Genomic DNA, 15,741 nt, shown 5'->3' on the forward strand with positions numbered 1-15,741 from the left:
GCCAAACAGGTCTACTAGTGACAACGCTGGTAAAGAGAAACAGGTGGGGATGGTGGAGGTAACCAGCCCACAAAGCCGGTGCGTGACTGGAGGGGGAAGAAATGTGTGACTGCAACTTCAATCCTCACGCCTCATGGGATCTCGGTCGTGGTCAGTCACTGACCGACCATCAGCCACCCGAAACAGCACAGCCTCCGCCTGAACACAGACAATTCCAAAGGGAGGCAGCTAGGTCTCCAGACAGCTAAACATTCTCCCGCTGGAGATATCTGAGATGTGTTCTCATGGCTGCCTCAAGGATAGTTATGGTTCAAGATAACCTAAAAAGATTTACTGTTGTTAAACAAAATGTTTATAACAAACAACATGGTAATTTACAATATTAACCTTTTTTTTCTTCCATCAAGTAGACTGTAATTTCTCTAAAACACGACATGGATCAACAACGAAAATGTAGGTCACTTTTTATTATCTCACAGGCTAACCAACATCCTGGGGAAAAACTCTTCCTCAGAGAACTTAAGGAAGCGGTCAGTGGCTTCAGTCCCCCCAGAGCACAAACAGATGTCAGGACTAAATCACAGTGACTGATAGTCGGAGGCAAGCATTCCTAAGTGCTCATAATGATTGAGTTTCCGAGTTTATAAACGTTGACCAAAAATTATTTCACGTATCATCAGGAAAATTCTAAATTAGAGGTTGCCATGGCAGTATTTGCTTTCTAATACTAATAGGATTGGGTTTACACTTTTATCAAGACTGTCCTCATTATGTAACATTAACTTTCAAGAATGTAATATAAAACAAAGCCAAAGAGACTAGGATTCCTGCTTTCTGCTAATGGTTTAAAATAGACCGTAGTGCACACTTTTAATTCCAGCAAAGGCAGAGACAGGCATACCTCTGTGAATTCATGCTAGCCTGGTCTACGAAGTGAGTTCCAAAACCGAGAAAGAAATCCTATCTCAAAAAAACTCCCAAACAAAGAAGAAAACAAAACAAATACTTTTGGCCGAGAGTTGCTCCGAAGTTCCTTTGAACTACCATATCTTTAACCAATTCATATGAAACAGTTAATACTCAACAATTAATTCCTACCCATCCCATAATATTCTACTTCAGAATCTGGATTCGACCTTTGAATATTACATAATATGTTGGTACAAGTCATGGAGGCTACTTAGAACCCACAATAAACCAAAATATTTAATGTGAATGAAAGGGAAAAAATTTATTTTCCTTCAAATCTGATCAATACCACTTTAATGTAGAAGAGGATATTTTTATTTACAGGCTAATTAAGATGATGCTCAATTTAACTAGATATAATACATTTATCATAAATCACCTTACATGTGAACCAATATATTTTTGTTTTAAAATATGAAAACAACGTAAGCCCACTGCTGTGGGAATATTCCAGCACCATGGACAGGTTGTGTTACCTTGTAATTGTGCAATTCTAATCAACAGGCTTCATCTTTCTTAAACTTAGTTTAACAATCATGCTCAGAACAGACAGCAGCGGCAGACCATTTCCCATGTTAAGTTGAATGTATCTGCATACACACTTCAGGGTCTACTCAACAATTTCCCTTTTCTTTCATGTTTTCACTGTTATGGCTTTGCAACAGCCCCTCACCCCCAACTTTTTGGTTTTGTCCAAGAAGCTTCAGTGTTATATGGGCATCTTTGCTATTAATGTGAAACAGAAAAACTCCTTTTCATTTAGTGCTTTAGAAAAGGTTTAGTTAAATACTCAGTTTAGCCCCAATGAGCACATAATCTAAATTACACTCCCAATTACGCCTGGGAAAGTGCCAGGATGCTCACAGCAGTATTCAACCAATGTACTCTCATGGGTTCCCAAACCATGAAGTAGAGGAGTGAAGGCCATTGACCTGCAGAAACATAAACTACTCTTGCTAAATACACATGGAACCATCTCACACAGTCTCTCATAGGGGATGTATGAAAATGACCATCTAGTTTCTAAAAATCTTATCCATTTATTGTGCAGATCTTAAGAAAAAATCCAAAGGATTATAGCTTACATTTCCTAAAGATTCAGTCATACATATAAGGCATATTCTTTGGGGGGGGGGGGGGAGCCCTGGTCATTCCCAGGCAATGTATGTTGAAAGAATACAGAAACAACATGGTTTCATGTTATAGTAAAAGTGTTTTCAGATCTGTTACCATGGATATTTTAACCTAACTGAATATACGAGCTACCACCTACTTTAAAGATCTCAAGCCATGCAGTGGGATATGTGTTTGGCATGGGAGAAATACATGAGGAAAAACAATCTTTCTTTTAAGAGGCCTACCAGCCTGTCAGGAGCAAATAATAATATGAATAATATTTTATTCATCTGTACAATTAAAATACTAACCTTGCTTACAGGTAATGTTACACTACAAAGTATCTCAGCCGCAATAACAAAATATAGATGAAGTGCACTTCTAGTGACCAGTTAACACGGTGATACTCTGAAGGATGAAACCACCCATACAGACCAGAAATGAGCAACACTTACAAACTAAATTTATAAATAGTGAAATCACAAAATAAAGTATATACATTTTATAGATTTAACTTTGAACAAATATATACTATATCTGGGAAAACAAGCATACCAAGAAAGGAGATAATGATCCTAAAAGCCTTCTATGGAAGCTTCTTTCACCTAGTATTCCCCTAGGTGTAAATTCTTTCAAACAGTGACAGCAAAATTCACCACCTCCTTAAAGACAGTATTTGACTTTGCCCAGCAAGATGCAATGGGCTGTTGGTCAGGAAGGAGGGAACAGGCACTCTGCTTAGTTCTGATACAAGAGAACCAACACATTTACAAAGTTTGCACACGAGTATTGCTTTAGTCAAAGATATACTGATATGAAAATCAGTACAGTTACTGTACCAAAATGTCTCTACCTCGTCTTGCCCACCTTGGCTCCTGGCTTTTTAAATGATTGGCAAGTCAGGTACTTAAAGTAAACTGCAGCTTCAACACAATGTATTTCACGACATAGTAATGTGTCCTGACCATCACAAGACGAAGCTTACGAACAACTCAAACGTATGACTATCTGAGACCCAACACTGACAGTGTGATGCTCCAGTGCCATGCACACAATCAACATAATTGACAACAGGTATTTTACACTCATCTGCGTTTCCTTTAAAAACCCAAAGTCAAATGCACAGTAACTTTTCAGAGACTATTTCTACTGCAGCATTGATTGATACAGGATTGCCTAAAGAAAACAATTTTGTACTGCAGTTGAGTGGATAGCAAACTCGTTATACTAAATGATCATGAATTAATTTAGATAACAGGAATGTACAATACACTTTTTTTAAAAACCTGAAACAAATTTTTCAGTTAAGCAAAAATGTCAACCTAGATTTCTGCAATTCCATGAGTCAAGTTCTGCCATCTGAAAGTCTACAGTTTATCCTTAGGGAATATGTGATTTGGATTCAATTACTCTGCTGTATTTAAAGGGTACTTAGAAAATCCAGTTAGCATTGTCCTCTTAAATATGAAAAGGAGCCAAATGAAATAGCATCCACTTGGCACTTAAGAGCCTAGTAATACCCCTTGGGAAACACATGCTTTGGTGCTTAGAGTCCAGGAAAATCAAAAATGCCTTCCATGCAATATCTAATTAAGGTATACCACAGAGAACAGGGGTGTATGCACTAAGAATAGCTCACACGAAGCCCTGAGGTTCCCGCCTGTCTTTAGGCAACACACAGCCTCCCTTGATCTTGTGCAATCTTTGCCACCATCTTCCCTAGTGCCCCGGATTCCGAGAGTCTGACAAACGCCTGGGGATGGACTAGTAAGCCTTTTTATGATGTAGGCTGTGCAGATCGGCTGCTCTTGCAGTGCCATCATCCAGAGGGCCTTCGCCCGAAGCCCCCACGTCCCCATTTTCATGTGCCTCACTCACTGTCTTCTTATACCCTGGAAGAAAGCAACAGAAGAAAAATCAGGAATTTTTGCCTGAAAATATGTTTAAGTTTTATAATTTTACTGAGAAAAAAAATGTCCACTGAAATTATTAGCAGGGATATGTGGCAAACTAACAGTCTTATCAAATTAATAGTGTTTAAGGGAACACTATTATATTTATAGCTGATAGCAAACATCAAACACATAAAGTATTAGCTATTGAAGCTACCTGAAAGTTGTGGAATAAATCTATCTAGTTTTTTTTTTTTTTTTTTTTTTTTTGGTTTTTCGAGACAGGGTTTCTCTGTGGTTTTGGAGCCTGCCCTGGAACTAGCTCTTGTAGACCAGGCTGGTCTCGAACTCACAAAGATCCGCCTGCCTCTGCCTCCCAAGTGCTGGGATTAAAGGCGTGCGCCACCACCACCCGGCTTCTAGTTTTCTAAATAACTTAAGGTTGACAAACTAAAATAAAAAATTCAATGTTACTTCTATAACTGTCTACTGGAATGCAAATATTTTGATTTCTATATTTTGCTTCCACATGATTTCAGGTCATTAAACTACAGGCCAGTTGCCTGCTAAACATTAAATCTGTCGGCAAGATTAAAACAAATTTTGGTTAATTTACCTAACAAATAACAGGATTGTAAGTAAATATGATTGATTGACTACAACCTATTGCCTATTAAGTAAGCTAAGAAAGGTCTATATTAAACAATAATCAATAGATGTGTTTTAGCCAGGTATGGTAGCACATGGTAGGTTAAGGCAGAAAGATCCCAGGTTCAAAGACAGCCAGGTCTATACAATGAGTTCCTGGCCAGTTTAAGAGTCATAGGAAGACTCAAACCCAACAAAGATATACTTTCATCATCTGGCTCAGCTAATAGTAATATGCAGAATGGTATGGATTTTGGCTGAGTCATATTTCATGATTTAAGTGCTTGCAGTTTACATAGGTAACAGAAGTTTCCTCACCTCAGCCATAACAAAAAGTAAGAAACATGTATTTTTGGCTTTACAAGACAGGTTTCTCTGTGTAGTCCTACCTATCCTAGAACTGACTCTGTAGACCAGGCTGGCCTTGATCTCAGAGATCCACCTGCCTCTGCCGCCCCTCCCGAGTGCTGGGACTAAACGTGTGCTCCACCACTGTCCAGCTTGAACAGATTTTCTAATACCAATGATCGTAAAAAGGTAACGGAAGCATAGGATCGCAGCTCAACACTGTAAGGGTCTGACAAAATTCCACAATTGTTCATCCATGTCCATTGTGTGGCCCTCTCCCTCCTCAAAACAGAGTTTAAGCATACAAGTCTGGCTGTCCTGGAACTCACTTTGTAGACCAGGCTGGCTTCAAGCTTAGTTTCAACTGTCTCAGCCTAAGTGCTGCTGCTTGCTATTCATTTCATAAAGACAACAGTTTTAACAGATTTATTTTTGTTTATGTGTATATGTATGTATACATGTGTCTAACTGCCTGTGGAGGCGAAAAGAGGGCATCCGACTCCCCGCTGGAGCTGAAGTTACATTAGGCTGTGAGTTGCACAACGTGAGTGTTGGGAACTGAACTCCAGTCCTCCACAAAGTGGCAAGTGCTCCTAACCTCTGAGCCATCTCTGCAGCCCCAGTAGCTGTTGGCTTTTAGATTTGCCTCTAGGTTTTAATTTACTTTCTTATAAGTGCATGCAGAACCAGCTTCATAGACCTGTAGCTAGGAAAGAGGATTTTATTTTATTTTTAATATTTATTTATTTATTATGTATACAATATTCTGTCTGTGTGTATGTCTGCAGGCCAGAAGAGGGCACCAGACCTCATTACAGATGGTTGTGAGCCACCATGTGGTTGCTGGGAATTGAACTCAGGACCTTTGGAAGAGCAGGCAATGCTCTTAACCACAGAGCCATCTCTCCAGCCCCTGGAAAGAGGATTTTAATTGTCTTTTCAAATAACTGTCAATATTGTTTAGTATTAATCAGAAATCTAACAAGGTGGGAGTCAGGCATTATAAACACACAGTGACGTTCGAATATAATTGCTTTTCTTACATCATGAAGGTGAACACACAGAATTTTGTAAAATCACATTTGGGTCATATGAAAAACACTGGATTGCTGAAATAAGTAGCAATTCAAAAGCTGACACACTCTATTGCATTATGTAAGAATTACTCTCATTAGTGTGCCCATCCAGCTCACTACAAACTCACATATGGAAACCAGTCAAGTGCATGGGGACTGATGCTATGTTCTACAAAACACTAGTTGTCACTTAAGAGCTCGTGTTTTATTTCTGGCAATAAATACTCTCAATTGTGTTCTCTGAAGTAACAGACTGAAAAATTTTAAGACAATAGCTACCCGACAGTCTGAATAACCAACATCTGTCAGTCATTCCTCCAAAAAAATGCTAGGAATCTAAGTAGTGCAATACTTGCTAAGAGCAGCACCTTTGTTCAAGGTGAAGCTACATACATAAGCTGGGTAAGCGATGGATGTGCACTTTGTTTAGTACACTGGGAAGTGACATGTGTACCTGCATCTCATCAAGTGGAATATTAAAAAGCAATGTACAAAACCAACTGGCATTGGGGAGGGAATGGGAGGAAAGGCAGGAGGGAATGTAAAATTACATAAAAAAGAAAAAGAAAACATGTAACTTAGAGGTGCATAATAAAACTTCCAGAGCGACTAGTCATTCCTTTCATTCTTAGCATCAAAATGACGAACACAGAGGCTTTCACATTTCAAAATATTCGTAATAAAATTAGAGCGATTTTTACCTTGTAACACTTTCATTTCACCACCACTGTCTTTGCAACTAGCACCAGGATTACCGCCTCCTTCTAACTCATCAAGATACAGACGGTATCGGTGTCCACTCTCGTCTTCATACTCTACATTTTCATCATCAGAATCCACTTCAGGAGCCACGTACACTACTTCAAATTCAATCTCTCCCCTCTAAAACAGGTAAGAACAGAAAGCCAAATCACTGCGACCATCATCAAGACAGAATTCCCAGTCTTCGGGAACAGATCCCGGGAGGAGATGGCAGGTATGAAATTCTAGATCTCAAGAGCTGCAAGTGCAGGAGGCCATGATGGCCAGTCACTCCGTGGATTTTTCTCTACGAGGGAGTTCTTTCTACTGTTATAGGGCCTTCTACTGAGCAAAGGATTCATTCATTCAAGACAAAGTCTCAAACAGACCAGGTTGGCATTGAATCCGCACACGGCTGAGTATGAGCTTCAGCTCCTAATCTTCCTGCCTCTACATTTTTTTTTTAAATTCTATGTATATAAGTGCTTTGTCTGCATGTACAACTTTATGACAGAAGAGGGCATCAGATCCCACTACAGATGGTTGTGAGGCAACATGTGGTTGCTGGGAATTGAACTCAGGACCTCTGGAAGAGCAGCCATTAACCGCTGAGTCATCTCTCCAGCCTCCTGCCTCCACCTCTTAAGAAAAAGGATTGCTGGTGTATGCCTGGCCTGACCACAGTATTTTAAATAATGTATCTAAAATAAAAAGGACGCTTAACTATTAAATTTACGGAATACTGGAACAAGTGCAAGTCATCTTGCACTTTACCAGAAATTTAGCAAATCTATTTAAGCAGATATTAAATAAACTTGCATACAAGGGTGTCAAACAGTTATAAAGAAATGCTGTGATTTATTGTTGTCCCTTTGAGGTAGGAACTTATTCTGTAGCCTATGCCAGCCTGGAACTCAACTCAACCTCACTAGCTTGAAACTTGCAGCAATCCTCCTGCCTCAGATTTCACATTGGGTGTGAATTAGTACACACAACTTTTTTCTAATTCTTAAACTTTTGTTTAAAAGAAAAACTTTTTAATGAGATAAGTATTAATAAAAGTATTTATGTAATAATAACAGTAATTGCTATATTTATTGCATAAAATTACAGCTTTTATTGATTCCCAGAGCATCCCCATGCTCTTTTCATAAATGAGAAGCCTTGGTGAGTATTGAAGAGAACACATAGCTTTCCTCATATAACAAACAAGCATAAAGAAATAGCAATTTGGCTGTGAAGTCCTTACTCATTTCACTGTGCTGGGCTAGATGTAATATTTCTACTGCTATTCTTTAATAACTACTTTAGGCTCAAGTATAACATTACAGTAATTTTAAGGTAAAGAAAATTCCCAAGGTATAACTGTCATTTACTGAGACTATAGTCACCACATCCTAGTTTTGTGTTTGTAACTCTGAAAATTACGGCCTGTCTTTTGTCAAAGCAGAATATGTCAGTTTTTGTGTGCCACCCACTTAGCGTCTTTAACGCTCTGCTTTCCTAGTGCTACCCCTGAGAAATGTCTACCTACTACCTACCCACAGCTCCTTTCCCACAGCTGCTCTTCATCCAGTTTTTATGCTTGACACATCATCAAGCTGAGCCCAGAACACACTAACTCAAGAGACTACAGTAGCACCCTTTCTCATATAATTAAATGACAGAGCATCACAGTAATGTGGGGCGGTAGAGGAAGGGCTGCTGGGAGTAGACTGGTTTAGTTACATGACTGTAATTGAAGGACCCCTAGCGTGCCTCTAGCCTAGTTTATTTAACAGAATGAAGGTGGGCTGAGGGATGGCTCAGTGGTTAAGGGCACTTGCTGCTCTTGCAGAGAACCCAGATTCGAGTCCCAGTACCCACATAATTAAAAATATCATGCGTGAAGGTAGATTGATAATGTGGTCTTCTCAAAGGCATGCCCATGTCTATCCCACGACCCACATACATGTGCCTAAGATACCTATGAATGTGACCCAACACAAAACTACAAACTTACTTAAAACATTGCAAGACTGTTTTTGTCATTTTTAAAACTCCATCGTGTGATTCCAAAGAGTAAACTCTGTAGGTGACAATGCTTCGTCACAGTATCAAAGGTTAGAAATACATACAAACACAAATTTCAGGCTTAATATAGAAGCTCTCTCTAAAAAAGCCATTATCAGTAGGCGGTCCCTTTACTGAAGCTATTTAAACAACGTCACAGAGATGTTCCGTGCTTCATGTAGAGCTAATTATCCATATAATCACATTCAACTATGATTGCTCTAAACTAGAATACATGTCAATGACCCACACTCTATTGTTCTAATTCCCTTAACACTATTCTCAGAGGAAAACAGGGGTTTTAAGAACATGAGATACAAATCCGAATCTAAATATGGATTCTTTTTTTAAATTTTTATTAGAGTTTTGCCTGCATGTATATCTGTGTGAGGGTGTGGGATACTCTGAAACTGGAATTACAGGCAGGAATGAGTTGCCATGTGGGTGCTGGTAATTTCACCCGGGTCCTCTGTATGAGCAGCCAGTTCTCTTAACTGCTGAGCCATCTCTTCAGTCCCTAAATATGGATTCTTATTCTATAATTTAATTTGTTAGGCAACTCTGAGCACATCCTTTATTCTCGAAGAATTTCAGCTTAGCTATTTTAATATTTATCACTATCTTTTATATTATTCATATACTAGTATTTTGCCTGCATGAATGTCTGTGCCCTTGGAACCAGAAGAGGGCTTAGGATCGATCCGGGAACTGGAATTATTCAGGATCATGTAGGTGTTGAGTCGAATCTGTGTCCTCTGCGAGAGCAGCAAGAATCCTTAACTATTGAGACAACTCTCAACCCAGCTTCATTATGTTAAATAAGAAAATTGGGCTAGAGGAACACTAAGGGTCCTTTCAGTTACAATCATGTGACTAAACCAGTCTTCTCCCAGCAGTCCTTCCTCTGACGCCCCACATTACTGTGATGCTGTCAATCATGCTCCTAACTGCCTATCCTGTTCTGAGTATCATCACACACCCTATGGCTTCATTTCAACTGTACTGATGACATTGCTGCAGAGAGGACTTATTTTATGTAATCTGTCCAAAGTTAAGCAGCTTTGGAAAGGAATAAACATAACTGTCCTTTTCAGCAAATGTGACCAAATGACATCTACAAGCTTCAAGGAACGGAAACAAGCTCTATGCCAGTCCAGTTTTAATTATAAAGAGAACTCACCTGCTGGGAAAGTATGGTTACAGCTTCTTTATGCTTTGTGTCCCTTAGGTTAACACCGTTCACGGCCAGGATAGCATCTCCAACATGCAGTCCTCCACATCTATCGGCGGGCTGCCCTGGATGGATCTCAGAGATGAGAATGGGAACACCATGCTCCTTCCCACCCTAACAATAACAATATCAAAGGCAGTTAGTTAGTTCATAGTTTATAAAATAGCTACAGACCATCTCAGAGACAAGACATTTTCTTAACAACTCATTTCAATAAGCAGAGGATCTCTGTAAATACCAAGTAAAATTTTACATGCTACCAAAGAGGCACCTCCACATTCAATGACTAAAAACATTAAATTTTATGAAATCATTATGGACCCCAAAATCTGTTAAAAGCAAATTATATACCAGTTATTCCATAGTACTTTTGCCATCTTGTGGGCCCTTCCATAGCACTTTTTTTTTCCCTTTCAAGGCAGGGTTTCTCTGTAGTTTCTTTCAGAACCTGTCCTAAACTAGCTCTTGTAGACCAGGCCTCGAAATCACAGAGATGTGCCCGCCTCCGCCTCCCGATTAAAGGCGTGCACCACCACTGCCTGGCTTTTCCATAGAACTTTTATCAAATCTAAATTGTTGTGTACTGTGATGGTTTGAATAAGAAAGGCTCCCATAGGCTCATATAATTGAATGCTTAGTCACCAGGGAGCAGAACTATTATTATTATTATTAGGAGGACTGTGAGGTACGGCCTTGTTGGTGTAGGTGTGGCCTTCTGGAGGAAGTGTGTCACTGAGGATGGACTCTGAGGTTTCGGAAGCCCAAGCCAGGCCAGTGACTGCTCAGCGACTGCTCCAGTGCCGTACCTGCTGCCAGCTCCCCACCATGATGATAATGGACTAAACCTGTGAAACTGTAAACAAGCCCCAAGTAAGTATTTTCTCTCATGAGTTGCCTCAGCCTCAGTCAGAGTCTCTTCGCAGCAACAGAACATTGACTAAAGTATGTATGAGAACAATCAATTATTTTATGTATAATCATACACAGGGTCTCCCGCTGGAACTTGGTATGTAGACCAGGCTGGCCTTGAACTCACAGATATACCTTGGCTCTGCTTGGATTAAAGGCATGTACCATCAAGTACTGCTTTAACCAAGACAATTTTAAAGTTGTAGTATAAATCCTCAATTTCAGAAAAGGAAAAATATACAATATTGAACTGAGGAAATATAGTGTAATTAATTGTTAACTGGTCTCACTTTATACAGCTTGTGTATATTGTTTCTATTTTTAAATAACTTATTTTATGTATATTGGTGTTTTGCCTACATGTAATGACTTCATAACTTATTCAGGCCAGGTGCCTGAGGAAGTCTGGTCCCTGGAACCGGAATTACCGACAGTTATGAGCTGCCATGCAGGTGCTGGGAACTGAACCTGGTGGGTCCTTTCAAAGAGCAGCCACTGTGCTTAACTACTGGCCCATTTCTCCAGCCCCAAGGGCATTTTTTTTAAAGTATATACTTAATAAATAAGTAAATAAATATTGGTTAAATCTTTTTTTTGGGGGGGGTGGAGTTCTGAGACAGGGTTTCTCTGTGTAATAGTAATAGTTCTGGCTGTCCTGGAACTTGCTCTGTAGACCAGGCTGGCCTTGAACTCACAGAGATCCTCCTTCCTCTGTCTCCCAAGTGTTGGGATTAAAGGCGTGAGCCATCACCACCCAGTGGTTAAATCTTTTCTTTTTTTTTTTCTAAGAAACATTTCTACATTCGGTAAAACCAGAAAACAAATGAACTGATATTGTACTTAAAGTCTCAAATGAAAACTGAAATAAATCACTCATATGAAACAAAATTACTCCTATTTGCTCTTTTTTATCCAAGTTTTATACCCAGAGAAGGTTTTACTCAAAAGTGTTGCTGCCTTAGTCTTGAAAAATTTAGTTGTTTTGAGCTATAGAACACTTTGTTTCCCACAGGAGCTGGGTTCTACCAGACCCCTGTCCATAGAGAACCCGGACGCACTACTTCTTACTGTAATTGAAATGCCAAGGCCTTCATGATCTTCCTTAAGGAGGAGAACTTTTCGAATTGGACCAACTCCCTGGCTTTTCTTCAAAGAGTCTTGATCCTATTGCAGAAAAAAAAAAAGGAAAAAAAGATGTAGTGTTTAAATAACAACCCAAGTAGAACTTACAATACATAACTTGCTTTTAGAAATCATTATTAATCTCCTGGTATAGATAAACAGCACATTAGAAGATGAAAATGCTGTTGAGTAGGTATGGCAAATTTTAAGATAATTTTTTCTCACCTTTTGTAAATAAATGTTTAGATTATAAGACATTATAAAATTACCAGGAATCACTCAATAAGTATCTTTAAGGAATAATGTAGTAACCATATATCTTCACTAGAAAGTATCTTAATATCCCATATAAATGCTAACTGATTTTTAGAATTGAGAATTTTTTTCAACTTGAATGATTAATTACTCTGATTTTCCAGAGCTTTAGAACCTACCTGCTAAATAAAAACAGTTCCCTTAACTGTTCTTTCTTTGACCTCCCTTACCTTTTTTTTAAGTTCAAAACTAAGACTTTATTGCATGCTAAGCAAACACTTTTTGCACTGGCCCACTAGACTCTCTCTGGTATCTTTGATCCTTTTCTCTCTCCTAAACTCCTTTTCAACTCAGCAGGTAAATAATTCTAACCAATTAAAATCTTCCAATTTTACAATATTGACAAACCCCTAAACCAAACAGAAAAGGAGCCCAACCCAACATCCCTTCCACTTCCCCGTCTTTTTGCCCTCTGCACACGCTTACTTCCTCACCTCCTACATTAATCACTATGATTAAGATTATTTCCTAGCCTGCAATTTTCTTTATGGTCACTTGTAAAAATATTGCTAAATCTAATGGACACTTTTAGTAACTACGCTACCCAGCAGAAAGTTGACAGAGGCCAATAAATACCCACTTAGAAACCCACTCTTTTCCTTTGTTTCTATTGCGCTGCTTTCCCAGGTGACCTACATCGGACTGTTCCTGACTTCTTTCTTTGAGGCCAACTCTCCCGCCATACTAAGTGTCTATCCTTGGTCTCCTGTTCATGTTTGGTTTATAGAACTTTCCGCTGACTACTTACTTCCATGATTTCAATTACACCAGAGAAATATTGCTTCCCTAATATCTCTCCAACATAAGAGTTCTTTCCTGAATTCCAATCGTAGGTTCAATTGGATGGATTTCTTAGATGTCACACCAGCACCTCAAACACTGCTTGTCTAGAACTGATGTCATCTTTCCTCCCACAGACTTTCATTTTTTGGTACTTCCTTCATCAGTAAAGTCAAGGAACACTTGGGTTAGCCAAAGCAAAAGCTCAGGCTTCCTCTTCACTCACTTCCTTATCTAACAGTTGTCAAGACCTCAGCCCAGACCAACTCTGCTCACACTATTTCTTTCAGAGCTGCTCTTCCTTTCCAATGTTATTTACGAGCCTTTCTCATTTTTCCTTGCATCACTACTATGTCTTTCTGACTGCAGTAGCCGGGCACATCACCGTACTATTACGTTCACTACTTTACTTGAAAGGTCCATAATTATCAGAGTAACTAAGACACCTGTATTTAATGTAAAATAACTTTGGACTTCTGGCTTCTAGCTAACTAGTTAAGGTGATGCCACTAGGCTATTTGAGTATGCCTTATCACTCTGATACACCCCACACCAACCACTGTGTCCCCTTGTAACCTAGCCTCAGACCTACTGGACCTCAAAGTTAACACAGAACATCAGGCTCTAAAAGACAATGACAGAACTATGCACTGTGATCTGTTCTTCACTAAGTGTAATAATAACGGTTGTGGAGGCAACAGGTTATTTTACTGTTTAAGGCTGTGGTGGTTTAAATGAGAATGGGCCATGTATTTGAATGTTTGGTTCCTAGTTGGTAGACTGTTAAGGAAGAATGAGGAGGTGTGGTCTTTCTCTCCCCCTCTCTCTCTGCCTGCTGCCTGCAGATGTAATCTCTTAGCTACTGTTTAGCATCATGCCTGCCTGTCATTGTGCTCCATAAAGATATTCATGGATTAACTCTCTGAAATAAGCCCCCAATTAAATGCTTCCTTTTATAAGTTGTTTTTTTAAAAAATATTTATTTATTTATTTAGTATACAATATTCTGTCTGCTTATATGCCTGCATGCCAGAAGAGGGCACCAGACCTCATTACAGATGGTTGTGAGCCACCATGTGGTTGCTGGGAATTGAACTCAGGACCTTTGGAAGAGCAGGCAATGCTCTTAACCACTGAGCCATCTCTCCAGCCCCCTATAAGTTGTTTTGGACATAGAGTTTCATCACAACAATAGAAGAATAACTAACACAATGGCCATGTTCATATGGTACTAAAATATGCAAACCACTGTAAAAAAGTCTGCTTCATATATTAATTTTTGTGTGTGTGTGTGTGTGTGATATGGTCTCACTATGTATCTCCGGCTGTCCTGGAACAAACTATGTAGACCAGGCTGGCCTCAAACTCATAGAGATCCGCCTGTCTTTGCCTCCCAAGTTCTGGGATTAAAGGCGTGCGCCACTATGCCTGGCCCAATATATTAAATTGTTATAGCTAAAGTCTGCACTATATAATAAAATTCAATAAGGACTTATTCAGGTAGAATGCTCCTGTACAATGATGGCTATGGAAGCAGAAAACTGGACACAGACTTCAAATTCTATCTAATCAAAGACCAAATAAATGTAAATGGTATTTCAAATCTATGTTTGGATGTAGGTACCAAAAATTCCCTTGAAAATTCTTCCAAATTCAACTTATCACAAGTAAGTTTATAATAAATTTAAGTATGCTCAGTGATGATACAAAAAAATTTTGAAATATGATCTAAAATACAAACAATATGTGTTTGCTAGATAGGACTGTCTGCAGAGACACCATTCTTAGAACATTAAGTCAGAAAAATGATCAAAACTTCGTTGGGTAACTAAACCTTTTAAATATGTAACTGCTTTGAATAAGAGAACCTTCTTTTCACACATTAAGTAAAGGTTTCAAATACTAGTAGAAGGAAAGAAAGAACAGAGAAGACTCATAATCAAACCAAGAGGCCGAGTGTGAAGCAGGAACATACGTGGCCTGGGGGTGCTTGCATGGGTCGCTTCAAGTCGTTGCGCCCCCTGCAGGCTCTGATGACGGTTTTGTGGCGATGCAAATGTATTTCAGCTTCTAACTGGTTCCAGAGCTTATCATGAGCAGGTCCCTTCATATCTCGTCCCAGTAACTGTATCTGCTGGACCCTTCACATGGGGGAAAAGAGAATAGCTTTTAGTACGCTTATTATATTTAAGATAATTGAGAAGAATTACTAATTTAAGTAGCTGCTATATACATTTTAGTTGATACCAAAACTAATACCCAGGTCTTTCCTCTCTGAATTTGTACAGATAAACTGAAAGGGACAGGCATAAGAGAAAACCAGCCAAAAAATTTTTTTTAGCAAAATGAGAACTCCTTTAATTATATACTTAATTTAAATAAACCTAAGAAAACTTTTTTTTAAATTAATGACAACATGCTTTATTTCTTGCATAACTGAATTCAGGATACTATTAAATAGGAGCAGTTGGACAACATGGACCATATAAGAACATTTCCTTTAAAGATAGTTTATTTTTACATAGTGGTTATTTTAAAGTCA

The 15,741-nt window shown here is 38.9% G+C and overlaps 1 protein-coding gene across 2 annotated transcripts in view; it reads right to left on the reverse strand.

Annotated features, from left to right (window-relative positions):
* Nucleotides 1–1,216: 1,216 nt before the first annotated feature.
* The window catches only part of Gopc (golgi associated PDZ and coiled-coil motif containing), a 42,473-nt gene continuing 27,948 nt past the window's right edge, over nt 1,217–15,741 (reverse strand). For both annotated transcript variants that reach the window (XM_075945794.1, XM_075945804.1), the window contains 5 exons: nt 15,175–15,340; nt 12,051–12,146; nt 10,023–10,187; nt 6,751–6,931; nt 1,217–3,977 (listed from right to left, as the gene is read on the reverse strand). In XM_075945794.1, the coding sequence (XP_075801909.1) occupies nt 3,850–3,977; nt 6,751–6,931; nt 10,023–10,187; nt 12,051–12,146; nt 15,175–15,340 (736 nt within the window). In that variant the 3' untranslated portion in view covers nt 1,217–3,849. The remainder of the gene's footprint in view (nt 3,978–6,750; nt 6,932–10,022; nt 10,188–12,050; nt 12,147–15,174; nt 15,341–15,741) is intronic.

This window comes from Microtus pennsylvanicus, chromosome 1 (genome assembly GCF_037038515.1).
Source record: "Microtus pennsylvanicus isolate mMicPen1 chromosome 1, mMicPen1.hap1, whole genome shotgun sequence".
Classification (NCBI taxonomy): domain Eukaryota; kingdom Metazoa; phylum Chordata; class Mammalia; order Rodentia; family Cricetidae; genus Microtus; species Microtus pennsylvanicus.